Raw genomic sequence first — 14344 nt, 5'->3', positions numbered from 1 at the left:
CATTAGAACCCATGAGAAATGCAAGAAATGCATTATTGCTCAGTCTGCAATATCTTTCCCAGAACAAACACCAATTGCAAATAACATACTAAAAATAAACCTGAAAAATCTGTTTAGAACAGCGTACTATGTTGCAAAGAGTGAACTACCACTGGCAAAATTTAGCAGTCTTTGCAAACTTCAAAAAGCAAATGTCCTAGATCTTGGTTCCACTTGCCTCTTACCCGTGACTTCAGCGGAAATTTCAAATTCAGGATCTGACACAGACTGATTCAAGTCCTACACAGTTCTTACAAGTTCATAGAAATTTCTGTTCAATTAGAACCAAGTATTTGAGTTGATGATTGTAATTTTTATACAATGTTGTAATTTGTTTTTCAACAATTTTTTGATTAATGTTTTGTTTCCTTTACAATATTATACTTTAATGTATAATATTGTAAAGGAAACAAAACAGGAAACAAAACATCAATCAAAAAATTGCTCTCTTTTTTATTCAGGCTACTTAAATTTACTTTGGGCTACCAGGGATTTTGAAATTTTGAGAGCCCTGAGATATATTTATTTTTTTAATTACTTTTGTTTCAGCAACATTAAATTTAAAAACTGTACTTTTGAGTTAAAATATATATTTATAATTTTAATAAATGACAAATTAAAAAGGCATGAACATTTTTTTTGTATCGAAAAAATATCGAACCGTGACACCAAAGTATCGAACCGAACCGAACCGTGAATTTTGTGTATCGTTGCACCCCTAGTCTCTATCCATACTCTCCTTTTCTCCCTGTGCTTTGCTTACCTATGCTGGAAGAAGTTCTCCAATGCTTTGCAGATTGTGTATCTCTCCTGAATGGTCAGCAGGTGCTCCAACTGCTGCCCAAAGGTGCGACCCTGAACCCTGATACTGGGAGGCAGAATCTCTGCCACCCACTGGAGGGAGCTGAGCACAGGAGAGCGGGCCTGTTCTGTAGGAACGCCGCCTCCTGCAAGGTCCTGCTCTGCAAGGGTAAATGTAGGCGGCCCATCCTCCACTACCAGTGTGGGCATGGCACCGCTTCCCTGCAGCATGGACACTACCTTTTCATGGGAGGAGGTCCTGCAGGCGGACAGATGGTATCCAGGATGTCAAAGGCATTTCTACCAGTCTACCAGTTATTTAGTAGAAAAGCTAAAACTTAATATTTAGTGATGTCACTACTACTTATGTCATCCAAATAACCAGTAACCAATGAATGAAAAGTTGCTTTGGGGGGTACTTTCTTGTCATATTTTGTCTTACTTCAGTCTTGTAATATATTCAAAGGCTCCAAATTTTACAAATGAAAAAAATATCTTTAACAGTGGGACCATAACAACATGTTTATGCTAACTTCCTATCACTTTTCTTCTTTTTTATTTCTTTACAAGCAAATTGCTTTAGGATTTGCACTGTTTTATGCAAAAACATGCAAAGAATATGTGCAGTTTATGCAGTTCAACCTCATGTCCAGTCCATTGAGAAACAGGATGCGGTCTCCTGGTTTTAGACCGGCTTTGTCTGCAGGACTTCCTGAAGAACAGAGAAGGAATGACAGACAGTTTACCTATATGGAGTTCTTATTGAAGTCCATTATCTGCTTCATTCTTACCAGGGATCACGGAGTCAATCCACACTGGAGCATGGCCTCTGAGAGTGAAGCCAAAACTCATGTTGCCCTTGCAAACTCTCACTGTCCTAAAGAAGCAAATTTAAGCTTCAGTTAACAACCATACTCAGAGCTCCTTTGTTGTAAAAGAAAAGCAGGTCACCTGAAATAATCTATCACATTCAGGGGCTAAATCAGCACGACTGTAGTAAATATTAGAAAACCGGTTACAAGAAAGCCCTCTTAAACTTTTAAACATCATTAAAATAACATCCAGTGGACAGAAACTGTTACAATAAATGGGGTAAAGTTCATTAATTGTCAAGCTCAGTGAATGTAGCCTTGAGTCACATAACATAGTTAAACATAGTTCGTCTGCCTTTTCTGAAAGAAGCTGAGCAGACTTCCATATTCAGCACACTACTTTAAATTCACATCCTGCATGAACAAGCCTACTTAAATATGGACAATCTGTCCCCAGGGAGCTGTATAACGAGGAGATCGGGAGTGTCTTGTGGCGGTTTACTCCCATAACTTTAGCAGAAGGTGAAAGGGTGCTTAAATCATGTTTAAAGGTGTTTTTCAAAAACCTCTCAGCATTAAATCTTTAAATGAGTTTATATGAGTGGAAAAGCGAATGACGTCAATTCATGATGAAAAACGGCATCACTGCAGGAAAAGAGAGCAGGCGTGACTGTCCTAATAGGTTTATGTCGCCACTGGTTTTACCACTTAAGGGTCTATTTTTCACTGAAATCCTACATGTTCCAGTTTAAATAAATTCCCTGCTTACACAGAGACGGCGGTTCAGGCAGTTTTGGGGATTTTTTTGGAAAGGTGCAGTGATCAAACATAGGAGGATAGACAGTTATTTAAAGAAACTGGCATCTTGAAGACTAAAAATGACATATACTGTGTAGCTGAAGCCAGCACACTCTGGAACTGATTAAATGTTAGCAGAAAAAAATCCAAATTTCTTATACTGCTCATTATTTTTGCAGAGGTGGGACTTGTGCACCTCTATCTTTTTGCTCTAAATAAACTTTAAGGAAAACCAAAATCATTGTTACTTAACACAGACCTGCAGTTTGTGGTGGTGCCACTGGAGTGGCCAGCTATGAGTGACGTGGTCTTGCGCATGCCTCGGGCAGGGGGTACCACACCTTCCTCTGCGTGGGTGCGTGGCACTGAGCTGGCGCGGGTGGAGACAAGAAGGCGTTCGGGGTGATCTTCGCTTCGGCTACGGCGAAGGTGGCTGCGGCTGGGGTCACTAAAGCTGCGCCCCTTCAGCCGGCTCATCAGGCTTTGGGAAACCACTTCGTCAAAACGCTCCCGGTGCTTCTTGGGAATGAAGATCCTGACAAACATTGTGGGATCAGAACAAACCCCAGAGAGACTGGATAAGCTTTTACAGCAAAGGAGGAGCAGTTTCCAGTTCAGCTTCTCTTGTGTTCAGTCAGTACCCAGCAATCTTTTTTTTTTTACATTTGTACAAGAGATCAGTATCATATATAATAAAAACAAGCAGTATTTCACCCTATACCTTCCAAACAAAAATCATATTCTTTATACTAATGTCTCAAAACATCTGTTGTCCGAGGTATCAAAACTGCAGAGGGATTCTTGTTCTGATTACGTATTGCTCCAACAGCAGGATCCACTTAATTGGCTTAAAAATAGTTCAATCCGTATCATCTCATGGGAGTGTCGAGGCAAGCAGAAAGAACTGGTCCAACATCTGAGTGTGTGTGTGTGTGATTTTCGTGAGAGTTTGCATGTGAGTGAGAGAATGAAAGAGAGAGACGAGCTTTGTTGTGTGATCCTGTCACATTAGCGGCTGCAGGTAAAAGTGTTCAGTATCAGTGACAGCTCACTGCTAATATACGAAATGTGAGGAAGCTCAGTGCCAGAGCCACCTCTGGGAGAAAGCACTTCATTCCCCCCCTACTACTGGTATTTTGCCCTCCCATCATCTACTCCAAATGTGGGTTTTTTTCTTCTTAAAGGAAAAGCAAACCCTCACATCAAGTTGCCATTAAATTTAGTGTGTTAAAGGGTGTGTTATGAGGGTAGTGCACCCAGTTCCCCCCGATCTTTTGTATGTTTCATGCACAGAGATTAAAAATAACAAAACAGAGTTGTAATTTCTTTTTCAAATAATGAATCAAGCCAAAGAGAGCTCGTATTTCAGATGCACAACCTCTCAGAAGCTTTGCGTGCATCAAAAAACTTGCTGCTATTTATTTGATACAAATTTCTCCCTTTAATGCCTACATCATGAACCTGATTTTTTCCAAACTGCACAATACATTTTTAAGCAATACACTGCTAAAAAAATTAGCCAAATATAGCAAATATATTTATGATATATGGAAATTATTTTCTTAATTTGTCAGAAGAACACCCTATTTTCCAAAGATTTGAATTTTCTCACAATTATTTCATGGTTCAGGCTTTGAAGGGTTAAGATCTTTAGCATCAGCTTTAAACACTGATAAAGAACCATTTTCTTACGGTTTCTACTCACACCCAAACCTGACATTTGCCACTGATCTTTTTAGATTGCTTGAAATGTCTGGTCCCATTAAACTCTCTTGCAGTCTTAGTGCTGTCTGCTGGTTTATATTTGGCCAATTATCTGCAAGAACAAGAAAAATGCATAACAAAGCAACAGAAGTGACCTAGAAATGGAAGAAATATTGCCAATAACTGTTTTGGAAAGTGTTCTATCGTGTGCTCCTTCTTTAAATATAGGGCGCTCCTCTGTTACACATACGCGTGCACCTCCCCGCCACCTTTTCTCTTTTGCATATCTTCCTCCCCATCCTGCCTACAAAATGATGCTCCCTCGATTCTCAACACAACTCTCTCTATCTCTCTAACTTCACCGTGAATCTCCTGGGTGCTTCCACTGTTGCAGAGCAGGAAAGAGTGCTTTGTTTTTTTCAGAGTGCACCAGTTCCAGTGTGGCTCCATGTACACAGCATAAATTCTGATTTAAATCGCAATAAGGCTCAGCGGCGCACTTTGGATTTCAAAGCTGTCACAGTGATTTTAGAGGTACATTTGGGAATATCGTTAGGAGGCAAAGATTAGATTATTCTCAGTTTTGTAGTTTCTTAAAAATCCTTGCTTATGTAGTGTGTTGCCTTCATATCAATATCTTAAGATGCAAAGCTGAGGGAATATAGATATTCACTCTCTAGAGAATTATTAACACAAAGTTATGACTCACTTAAACTTAAAGGTTTTTACAAGTGCACACTGATATACACCAGACCATAGCTTTAATTAAAACCAACCTGGAACACTGCACATTGATCGGTATCCAAAACCCAGCTATGCACAGGTGTTCCAAAAATACAGACTGAGACTTTTAAAACTTCTATAAATGAGGTCATGCACTCCCAAGCTGTATGTTAAACCACTACCAACATCCAGTGCTCATCATCCACAAGAACAAAACACTCAGTTTAATACAGTCTCTACTTTTGTACTGTTGGTAAGACTTGTGACATTTATTTTGCTTACTGGTTGCACCTGCAGCTTTCATACGGTTTATTACATTTATACAAGAACAAACCTGCAGTACACTTGTATGTATATTACAAGCATAACTCAAAGAGCACAAAGCCAGAAGCACTGCAAAATTACAGTTTGCTTTTCCACAGTGTCTCCTGGTACAGAAATTATTCCACCTTGACTCAAACACACTCACAAATACATATGGGAACTAACTGCTGATTCGCTGTATGTTTTTCAACCTCATTAACACTTAATGACTCTCGTGGTCTAACCCAGCCATGGACAGACTCGCAGCATCATCAGGTATTTTCCCTTAACTTGAATAATGGAAAAGCAGTCTGGATGCTTGCAGTCTCACTGACATAAGACCAAACCCATGAATACACAATGCACTTAATTATAGTCACTCTTATGCAAACCACCTTTGTTTCACTGAAGAAAGACACACTAGATAAAGCAATGCTGTACATTTTTTTTCTATTCACTGATGTCAAAAACTGATTTATAACTGTCAGTTACACCCATCATCAGGGAAAAATGGAAACATGAGTGAGTGAGTGAGTTGAGGTGGTAAAGTTGCTTCAGTGACTATCAGATAATTGGTTTTTCATGTAACCAAACAGTGTAGTATGCCAAGTGGCGTTCCCCATGGTGCAATCACGGGCCCACATTAACTTTATCAAAAGAAGCTCTCTTCACATACTTCACAGATACAGTGTTTATTAATGCACAGAACATTGTTGAAGACTTGTGTTGAGGCTCATCTGGAAAATGTAGCTGAAATACAGAGTCTTTACAAAAGATTCAAAGACTGTAGTAAATACATGTCCACTTTCACCACAACCATAAGGTCTTCCTGTTTCCTCCTGCCTGGCAGGTCTCTATTCAACATCATTTGTCCAATATATTCACTATCCCTCCTGTGTATTTGTCCAAACCATCTCACCCTTGCTTCTTTAACGTTGTCTCCAAGTCACACTACCTGAGCTGTCCCTCTGATGTACTCATTTCTATTCCTGTTCTCTCCTGGACAGACCCAATAAAATTTCCTAGCATCTTCAACTCTCCCTACCTGTTTTCTTTTAGTGCCACCACCTCCAAACCATACATCATAGCAGGTCTCACTACCATCTTCTAAACCTTCCCTTTCCCTTTTACTGCTTTCTGTAGCATGTTGGGACAACCTCCTCAGTGTTATCAGTGACAAAAATTCTTCCATAGGTAATGCTTCATCCACCTAAATTCATGTTAATTATGAACCCAAAAAGGTGTGTATGAGGGTGACAATGATTAAGTGCACTGTGTATTCATGCAGCAAAAAGTCAACTCTTCCCTGGAGGGCAGCAATGTGTTATTCTGTAACACCAGATTGCTTGGTACTGCTATTCCAAGGACCATGCTCCAGTTATAAACAGCAATACATAAGAGAAAACAGTATCCATCCAAGCCAGCAGAAAGCCAGAGTGAGTGACAAAGAAAGAAAAAGTAGGAAGAAAAGGAAAGACAGACAAGCAGGAGCTGATGAAGTAACGGCAAAAAACGGAAAAGAGACTGATATGAAGACATGAGCTGTAAAATCTGATAGTGTCATGAGACTAGGAAAGAAAGAAGGCAGAAAACTAGAGCTCTTTCTAGGCCAGGGTCATATAACTATTGGGAATGAAGTTGTATGTTCTGCGCTTACACCCTATGTAGGCCATTCAACTTTCCTGAAAAACAGTCATACATCACCATGGTTCCCCGGACAAACGGAGTTGGGGGGAAATACAAAACAGAATGGGGCCAGTTTTTACACGTTTATCACATTTCATTCTGTCAGTTATTGGTTTCTTTTGCTGTCATCGCCTGTACTCCCTCTCTACATCCCTGTACTGTAACTCCGCTGAAACAATCCGACCTACGTCAAAGAAACTTCTACTTGTAAAAAAAAAAAGAAAAAAAGTTTAGCTTAGCCAAAACAAGTGAGCAGAAACTTCAAAGCTTCTCTCCAGTGAAGCTGGATGTAGGCCTTGGGATGCCCTCAATTATAAGGAGGGCGAGATAAATCTATAATTAGGTCTGAGGGAGGGGTGGATCAAGGACATGATGCACAGAGGGATGAGTGACAATTGCAATCAGCTGGGAAACTCAGTGCAAGAAAACCATTATTATCATCATCATCAGACCCACTTCTGATCAGCTAATTTAACAGCTGGGCCAAGTATGAATCTGCAAATAGGAATCACACTATGTGACACGGTGAAGTTAAAATAAAGAGTGAAATTAAAAAGCCTCCAAAAGAAAATGCAAAAGTGGTTGTTGGGAGATGTCAAACTGAGTTTTGCTAAAATCTAGAGGTTTTCTCATCCCAGCTGGAATCTGATATTTCTAGTTTTGACATTTTCACATGCTAACACAAAGTGTAAAATTGATCATCATTACACACCTTGATAACAAGCCCACCAGATATAGTTGCGCAGCAGCGCTCCAGCAACTTCACATACAGCTCAGCACAACAACACAAAGCACAGTGAACACTGTTCTGAGATCAAACAAAAAGTGCCATACCGAAAGTGTCTGGAAAGGCTCCTATCCCTTCCCATGGCTCTTCAGGGCTTTGAGGAAGTGTCTGAGCTCAGTTAAGCAATGCAAATGCCTTCCCTCTGTCTCAGTTAGTCCCCATCTAGTTTTGAACAAACAACTCTCCCGGACAAAGGAGAAAGGAGAGAAAGATGAGAAACGCAAAGGTGCCCTGGATCTCAAAGGTGCCTGCTGCAGGCTCGGAAAGCAGCCAGATGAAGAACGAGACCAAATGAGAGAGAGGGAGGGAGCAATCTATAAGAGTGGCTGTGGTTTAAATCCTTCCACACCTCCAAAACATCCTCAGGCAGCATCATTAGCTCTTCTCCAACTTCATGTTTGGGGGAGCACTCTTTGTGCCTTCCCATCCTTTATCCTCGTCCTCCACAGGCACCAAAAGACAGAAGCAAAGGCTCGAGGTCAACACAAGGTTGTCTTCTTGGTCTCGGTTAAAGGATAATCCTCAGTATTGACTTGTCCATCATTCAGCAGTGAGAGGTAGTGAGTGACAAATCTTCTCTTCCCTCAGTGGAGGAAAGAAAGAATGACAAGAACAGAGGAGTAAGTGAGGAGGGAGAGAGGAGAGAAGTGGAGAAGAGTGTGGAGCCCCAGTGGAATTTCATAGGCAGGTCAGCACAATGAAACTGTAATGTGCATAAGTGAACATGCAGGAAGTTTGGCAGTTGTGACTGTGTGATTCATCCCTATTCATTACATGTATGCTAGGTAGGAAATGTATCCAAACTGGTGCAAAAACTACCAGAAAAGACTGATTCATAAAGCAGAAGCTGAAAACATTTTGGCACTCAAACACAAAAGGATGTGAAAGTCTAATTAATTCACACCTTTGAAGTCTATATATGGATGCAGTGTCAGACAAAGGCTGACACTTCACTATACTCACAAGTTATCAAAACATTGCACAGCCACATGAACAAAAGAGCTAATAGGTACTCCCAGCTTGTCGCTAATTTCAATTGTTAAGCACTTGCTGACCCCTGGGCTTTACAGCATTTAAGAATTGACACCAGCAAGTGCGCCAGAAACCTAAGAGAGACTTTATTAAAAGAAGTAGGCTGCTTAAAAATAGAACACATCCTTTGGGAGGAGGGGAGGCGAATCAGCGATGGGGACAGAGGCAGACTGAGCAGCGTGTGGCCCAGCTGGTCAAGTTTTCACAAGGCGGACAAAAGAAATAGTTTCATGAGCTGTTAAGCACACCTCAGATCCTCTTACACAGACCCCTCATTATCAGAGGGTGGGTGGAGTGTTCTCACATTCGTGTGTAAATGCATGTGCATGAGTGTGTGAGGGCTGTCGTAGTAAGTAACAGTGATTGAGGGACACAGACCGGCAGATTGGGTGGCAGAAGGAGAGCAAACACTTGATTCTCCGCGCTCAGAACGACGACACAGGCACCAGGCTCATGACGGAGCACACTAATAATCGTATATCTTGCTGTCGGGCATCTTAATTCCTTAGTCAGCGGCTTGGATTCCCAGTACAGCTTTTCAGATCACTGCGATTAGGAGGTATAGCACAATCAGTATACTTAATGAGACAAAAAAGGCATTCAGTATCAGCAAATTCAGGCTAGGGTAACAGCTCTGAATAGCTCCGTCATGCTGATAAGTTAAATGCAATAAATGGGGAACACAGTTTACTAGTTAGCACCAAAATGCATCTGAAGTTTTAAGAAAGGTCACAAGCAAATAGCTGAAATTATGACAATTCATTGTGAGGGGATCATGCACTCAATTTTGTGGACCTTGTTCTAATCTGGAGATTTTTCACTCAAAACGAGCAATGTAAACCTCATGGTTTTAATAAAAGATGCTCACTGGAAAGTCAAGCCTATAAACTGCAGTCAGAGGGCTTTTTCATGGGGAACCATGAAAGTCTGAGCAAAATTAGCTAAGAAGACATTGCATTCATATTACAAATTTCATTGTCCACAGAAACTGTTTACATCGACCAACACAACGCCTGAGGCACAGCTCCTGGAAGCACAACTCCATACGGCTCCCACCACAGACAAACTAAAGATTCAGCTGAAACATAAAGACATTTCTTCTAAATGTGGAATATAAAGTTTATTTTTAGCCTTTCTTGAGACTACAAACTCAAAAAAACCCTTCCAAATCTTTTTTTTAGCTGTAGGCAACATAACAGGCAGACACAAAGACAAAAGCGTGGAACGTAGCACATGTACATCAAATCCTTTCAAGGTTATAGCATTCCTGATTCAGCACCACAGTATGGAATTGTGGGTAAAAGAAGGTAGAGTTGATTTTTTTAAAGACAGACTCAAACAATTATTGTTAGAGTTATTGCTGAAAGTGAGAAAAACAGCTCAACAGTCCTCAGTCCTCTATGGGTGCAGCTAATGCATAATTGATGGCTCTCCTGTGGACAACAAACATTGCAAACCATTTGTTTTTCCCAGGCAGCTTTCTAAGGATGGAAATGAGCCATCAGTGCTGTGAGACAGACATCTGTGTTCAAATGAAACTGAGACGGCTGGACAGCAGCTTTGTTTTTTTAGCTGCAGGTAGAACAGATTCGTCACCAAAAAAAAAAAAAAAGAGGCACAGGGAAAACTCATCACTAATTGATTATGACAGCCGACTTGTTACAGAGTGCTTTAACAGCAGTGCAGTTTACTTGATGACCAATCAGAAATGACCACACACGACAGATGCCAAAGAAGGCAAACTCAATGACCAGTTACATGCTGAAAACGCTCTGAAAATTAATCGTGACAAATTGTTCGGTACTCACCTGAGACAGCAACTCATAATGTCTCCCAGTATGGAACTTCAAAGCCACGACTGTGTGGATGGAGATTGAGCATCTGCATGTTTCACTGTGTGTTACTATGTGTGCAAAATCTCATCCACCGGCAGCAAACTGGCTGTAGCAGCTAAGAGCTGTATGCAGAGGAGGGAATAAAGAGCATCCAGTAATGTGATCCACACAAAAAACTGGTGCGTGTATCAAAGAGTGCATCACAGCTGACAGGGAGATGTGGGAAAGAAAGAGACCAAGCGAGAAAAAACCAGAGTGAGAGTGAAGTGAGCAGAAAAGACAGAGAGAGCGGAAATGCAAGCGTGTGCAGCTGTGTTGTGGTTTGGGTTTTGATTTTCCAATGATTGCTGAGAAGGAAGAAATGCAATATTCGGCGGTCACACTTCTAATCATACGCTTTTTGCATACTATACCTGAGGTGGGGGGGAAACAGAAGAGTGACATTCAAGCACCCAAGAGCAGTGTTAGACATAAAAGAAACTTATTTATGTGTGGTTTTGACGTGCCCCTGACACAGTAAAATGCTGAATGAGCAAGCAAGAGGCAGGGTACAGCAGTCACACAGCACTGTTCACAATAACAATAAAATAAATAAGAAAATGAAGTGCCATAATAGCCAATAAAAAGGCACCGTAAGACACGATGAAATAAACAGGTCTTTTAAAAATAACTGAATAATAATGATTCAATAAAATTCCCCGTAAACTGGGGAACAACTAACAAATTCTGAGCCTGTAAAGACAGCGAGCAGCAGTGTATTTTGTAAGAAGCTGAGATAAGAAAAAAAAACTGGCTGTTTAGTGCTCTGTATGTAAATACAAGAATTTCCTGAAACATATTGGAACCAATGTAAAGACTATAAAATGTGAGTACGTGAGCTTGCATTTTATACAGCTTGGAGTAGTGAAAGAGATGATTATAATCCAAGTCTAAATACTAAATATCATATCAGGTTTGGCTTTGGTCTGAAACCAGATGTAAAAATGATCAGAACTGTGTTGCACTGTGAGTCTCCCCCTCATTGGTATTCCAGGGACATCTAAGTACGGGAGGAACAGTTTTAAGAAACTCCCGTTTTTCTGAGAAAGTGTCGTTAATCACTGCATAAGAAGAAGTAAATCATTGAAGCCAATCTTCTTGAAAGATGCACATGGCATTTAGTCAGGCTTGTTTTACCCCCAAGTCTCTCTCTGATTGCATATCTGGGTGAATGAATAGCTACCTGACACTGTCAATCAGTTGCTGATGCTCCTCGGTGATCAGAATATCAGGCAGGGCCTCAGCCAGGCTCTCCACATCCCTCTCAGCAGCGTACTGCTTTAGCACCTCAAACAGCTGTTCCTTCACATCTGGCTCCTCTCCTAACACTTCCTCCACCTGACAGAGAAAGAAAAAAAGGCATCATTAAATATGTTAAGTTTCAATTCAAAACATGCAGAAAAATGATAGAAAATTACTTTTTTATTGAACTCCATGGCCTTGTGGGCCCGGCTCTCCCTGACGCTATCACCGCTCTGTGACAGCACCCTCATGCTGCTGCTCAGCCGCTTGGGTCGACGAGCCATGCTGAGCACACCCAAACGCAGAGGTCGTCCCTGAGCTGCTTTTATCATGGCGGCTGCTGTTTCGTGGTGCTTCACTGGAATGCCGTTGACCTCCATGACATAGTCCCCTGCCTTGAGGCCACTGCGGCCAGCTGGACCATTAGGCATGCAGTCCTCAACCATTAGGGGGCTGTCTCCCACAATGGTGAAGCCAAAACGGCCATCTGGGCCAGGGTTGATGTCGATCTGAGAGGGCAAAAAATGAATAAAGTTTGCCACCTTTGCACCGTCTTCACCATTGTAGAGCTGAATGTGGGTTATTGACTTTCAGCTGACCTGTTCAATCCGTGACACCACCCCGATGCTCGGTGGGACCGTCTTGAGGGTCTGAGCCAAAGCGATCAGCGCCGGTGTGCTGAGGTTGGTCACATCCTGGCCCTCTATGTCCACCACCTGGTCACCGGGCTGTAGGCCAGCCAGGTAGGCACTACTGCCTTCTACAACAGACAGGATATAGCTGGGCCCAGTGCCTCCAAGTCGGAAGCCAAATGCCTCTGGCCAGTTCTGATTGGTGGCTGGGAGGCCGAGGTCTGGATAACAGAGAGAGAAATAAAACTTGGAGAGACGCAAAGAAATAGCTCATTTATACATTTCTTGGGCGGAATTAGGTATTAACAGAGCAAAGCCTCAGACTCAAAGATGGTTATATCAATAGGCACTTTACGAAGGGGTGAAACCATCTCTGCTTTGCTGCTTATCGCATGTTCTGAAAGCATAAAAAGAGCATTGCTAATCTGGTCCAAAGCTCCTAATACAGTGGAGGTGGTTGCGAGCTGTAGAATAGAGGTCAAACCGACTGTTTAAATGGGCCAACTGAGATATGGAGCTGCTTGTAGCTGTAGCAGCAGGTGCACTGGTCTATTTAATGAAACTGCAAAATTTCAAGGCACTCTCTCTGTTTTAGAAAGATTGACTTTTAATAAACCAAAGGAGGTTATTTATGCCTGCTGCTATCTAGCCCACATGTCAAACCAGCGACCTTCCCCTGGTCACTGGCCTCATTAAGCTGCTGTAGGTCTCCCAGTAGAATCACTCGTCTTCCACAGCCATCCGAATGCATCGAAGATATATGTAGGACATTATTGGGACTGTTTAGTGCACTTTGACTTTACGTGTAGATGCTTTTATTTTGTTCCAAAATCTCTGTCTATGTTCTTGTCTTTTGCAGCATCCATATTTGTATTTGTATTACAGTGTTGCTTATTAGAACCAGCTAATTTGTACATAGTTGTCATGTATGTGGCCAAGATTGAAAACTTAGATGCAAGTTATTTGATCAAACAAGTCAAGCCAGTGCCGCTACTCCATGAAAAATATAAATTATGACATCATGATCCCAAGGCAGAAAACCGGAAAGGAAAACACATTAAAAAATATTTACCAATCGCAACAACCAGCACCAAAGAATTGTTTTTCTTCTTGCAAATGATTCGTCTTGTAAAGACACAGAAAAGAAAAGAAAGAAAGAAAGAAAGAAAGAAAAAAGACTAATTAAAAAGCTCAAATTCTCTGCAAGCCTTTGTAAAGTAATCTGAAAATGTCAGACTTTACTTCAAAACAAGACATAAAAAAACAGATCTTACCAGAGCACAGGGATGAATATTCAGGGCGGTGAATACAATACATATATACAGACTCAAAAACCCACAGAGTTTGATCTCAGAAACAAACAGTAGCTGATTAAGGCTTTAAAACAGACTGGAAAATCGCTACTACTGAGATGTGAATCGTAATCTTCTCTCCCTGCAAGAACATAAGCGGCACTATCGAGACTTTCTTGTCCTCTTCTCTCCGGCTTGTGACACAGATACACATCTGAGCTCCAGGTCCTTTTAAAGCTTCCCTCTTTATCTGACTTCCACTAGATGAAACACCTCGGGAATAGCATAAAAATAATTATCATTCTGAGAAATAGACTTACAGAAATCTTTGGAGGCACTCCGAGTTCCCGACTTGCTCTGGCGCAGGGAGAAGCGGCCCTTTCTGCTCAGGAAACGCCTCATCCTTGCCCGGCTTGCGGCAGGGCACGTTCCAGCCAGCCTATCTTCACCCCCAGCTTGGGGGCCGATGCAGCCAAAGAGTGTCCCAGGACACCCTCACGCTGCTCCTCACCTGAGCTCACTACCTCCAAAGGCTTCTACCCACGTAAGTAAATCAAGTGTACCTGAGAGGTCACATTTGGAGATTACGTAGGCCAGTGCCTCCCCCTGTTCTCAGAGA

The 14344-nt window shown here is 41.6% G+C and overlaps 1 protein-coding gene across 1 annotated transcript in view; it reads right to left on the bottom strand.

Annotated features, from left to right (window-relative positions):
• grid2ipa (glutamate receptor, ionotropic, delta 2 (Grid2) interacting protein, a) overlaps positions 1-14127 on the bottom strand; it is a 30535-nt gene extending 16408 nt beyond the window's left edge. Inside the window, exons 1-8 of the mRNA XM_085405349.1 lie at positions 14046-14127; positions 12401-12654; positions 11978-12310; positions 11743-11897; positions 2710-2985; positions 1632-1717; positions 1483-1552; positions 803-1099 (exon numbers count right to left, since the gene is read on the bottom strand). Coding sequence (XP_085261475.1) covers positions 803-1099; positions 1483-1552; positions 1632-1717; positions 2710-2985; positions 11743-11897; positions 11978-12310; positions 12401-12654; positions 14046-14127 — 1553 coding nt within the window. The remainder of the gene's footprint in view (positions 1-802; positions 1100-1482; positions 1553-1631; positions 1718-2709; positions 2986-11742; positions 11898-11977; positions 12311-12400; positions 12655-14045) is intronic.
• Between the last annotated feature and the right edge of the window lie 217 nt (positions 14128-14344).

This window comes from Rhamphochromis longiceps, linkage group LG4, assembly GCF_057381845.1.
Source record: "Rhamphochromis longiceps isolate RC_006_pf linkage group LG4, R_longiceps_female_GT1.1, whole genome shotgun sequence".
NCBI lineage: Eukaryota > Metazoa > Chordata > Actinopteri > Cichliformes > Cichlidae > Rhamphochromis > Rhamphochromis longiceps.
The sequence above is the reverse complement of the archived record's forward strand: the minus strand, read 5'-3'. Positions and strand labels throughout refer to the sequence as shown.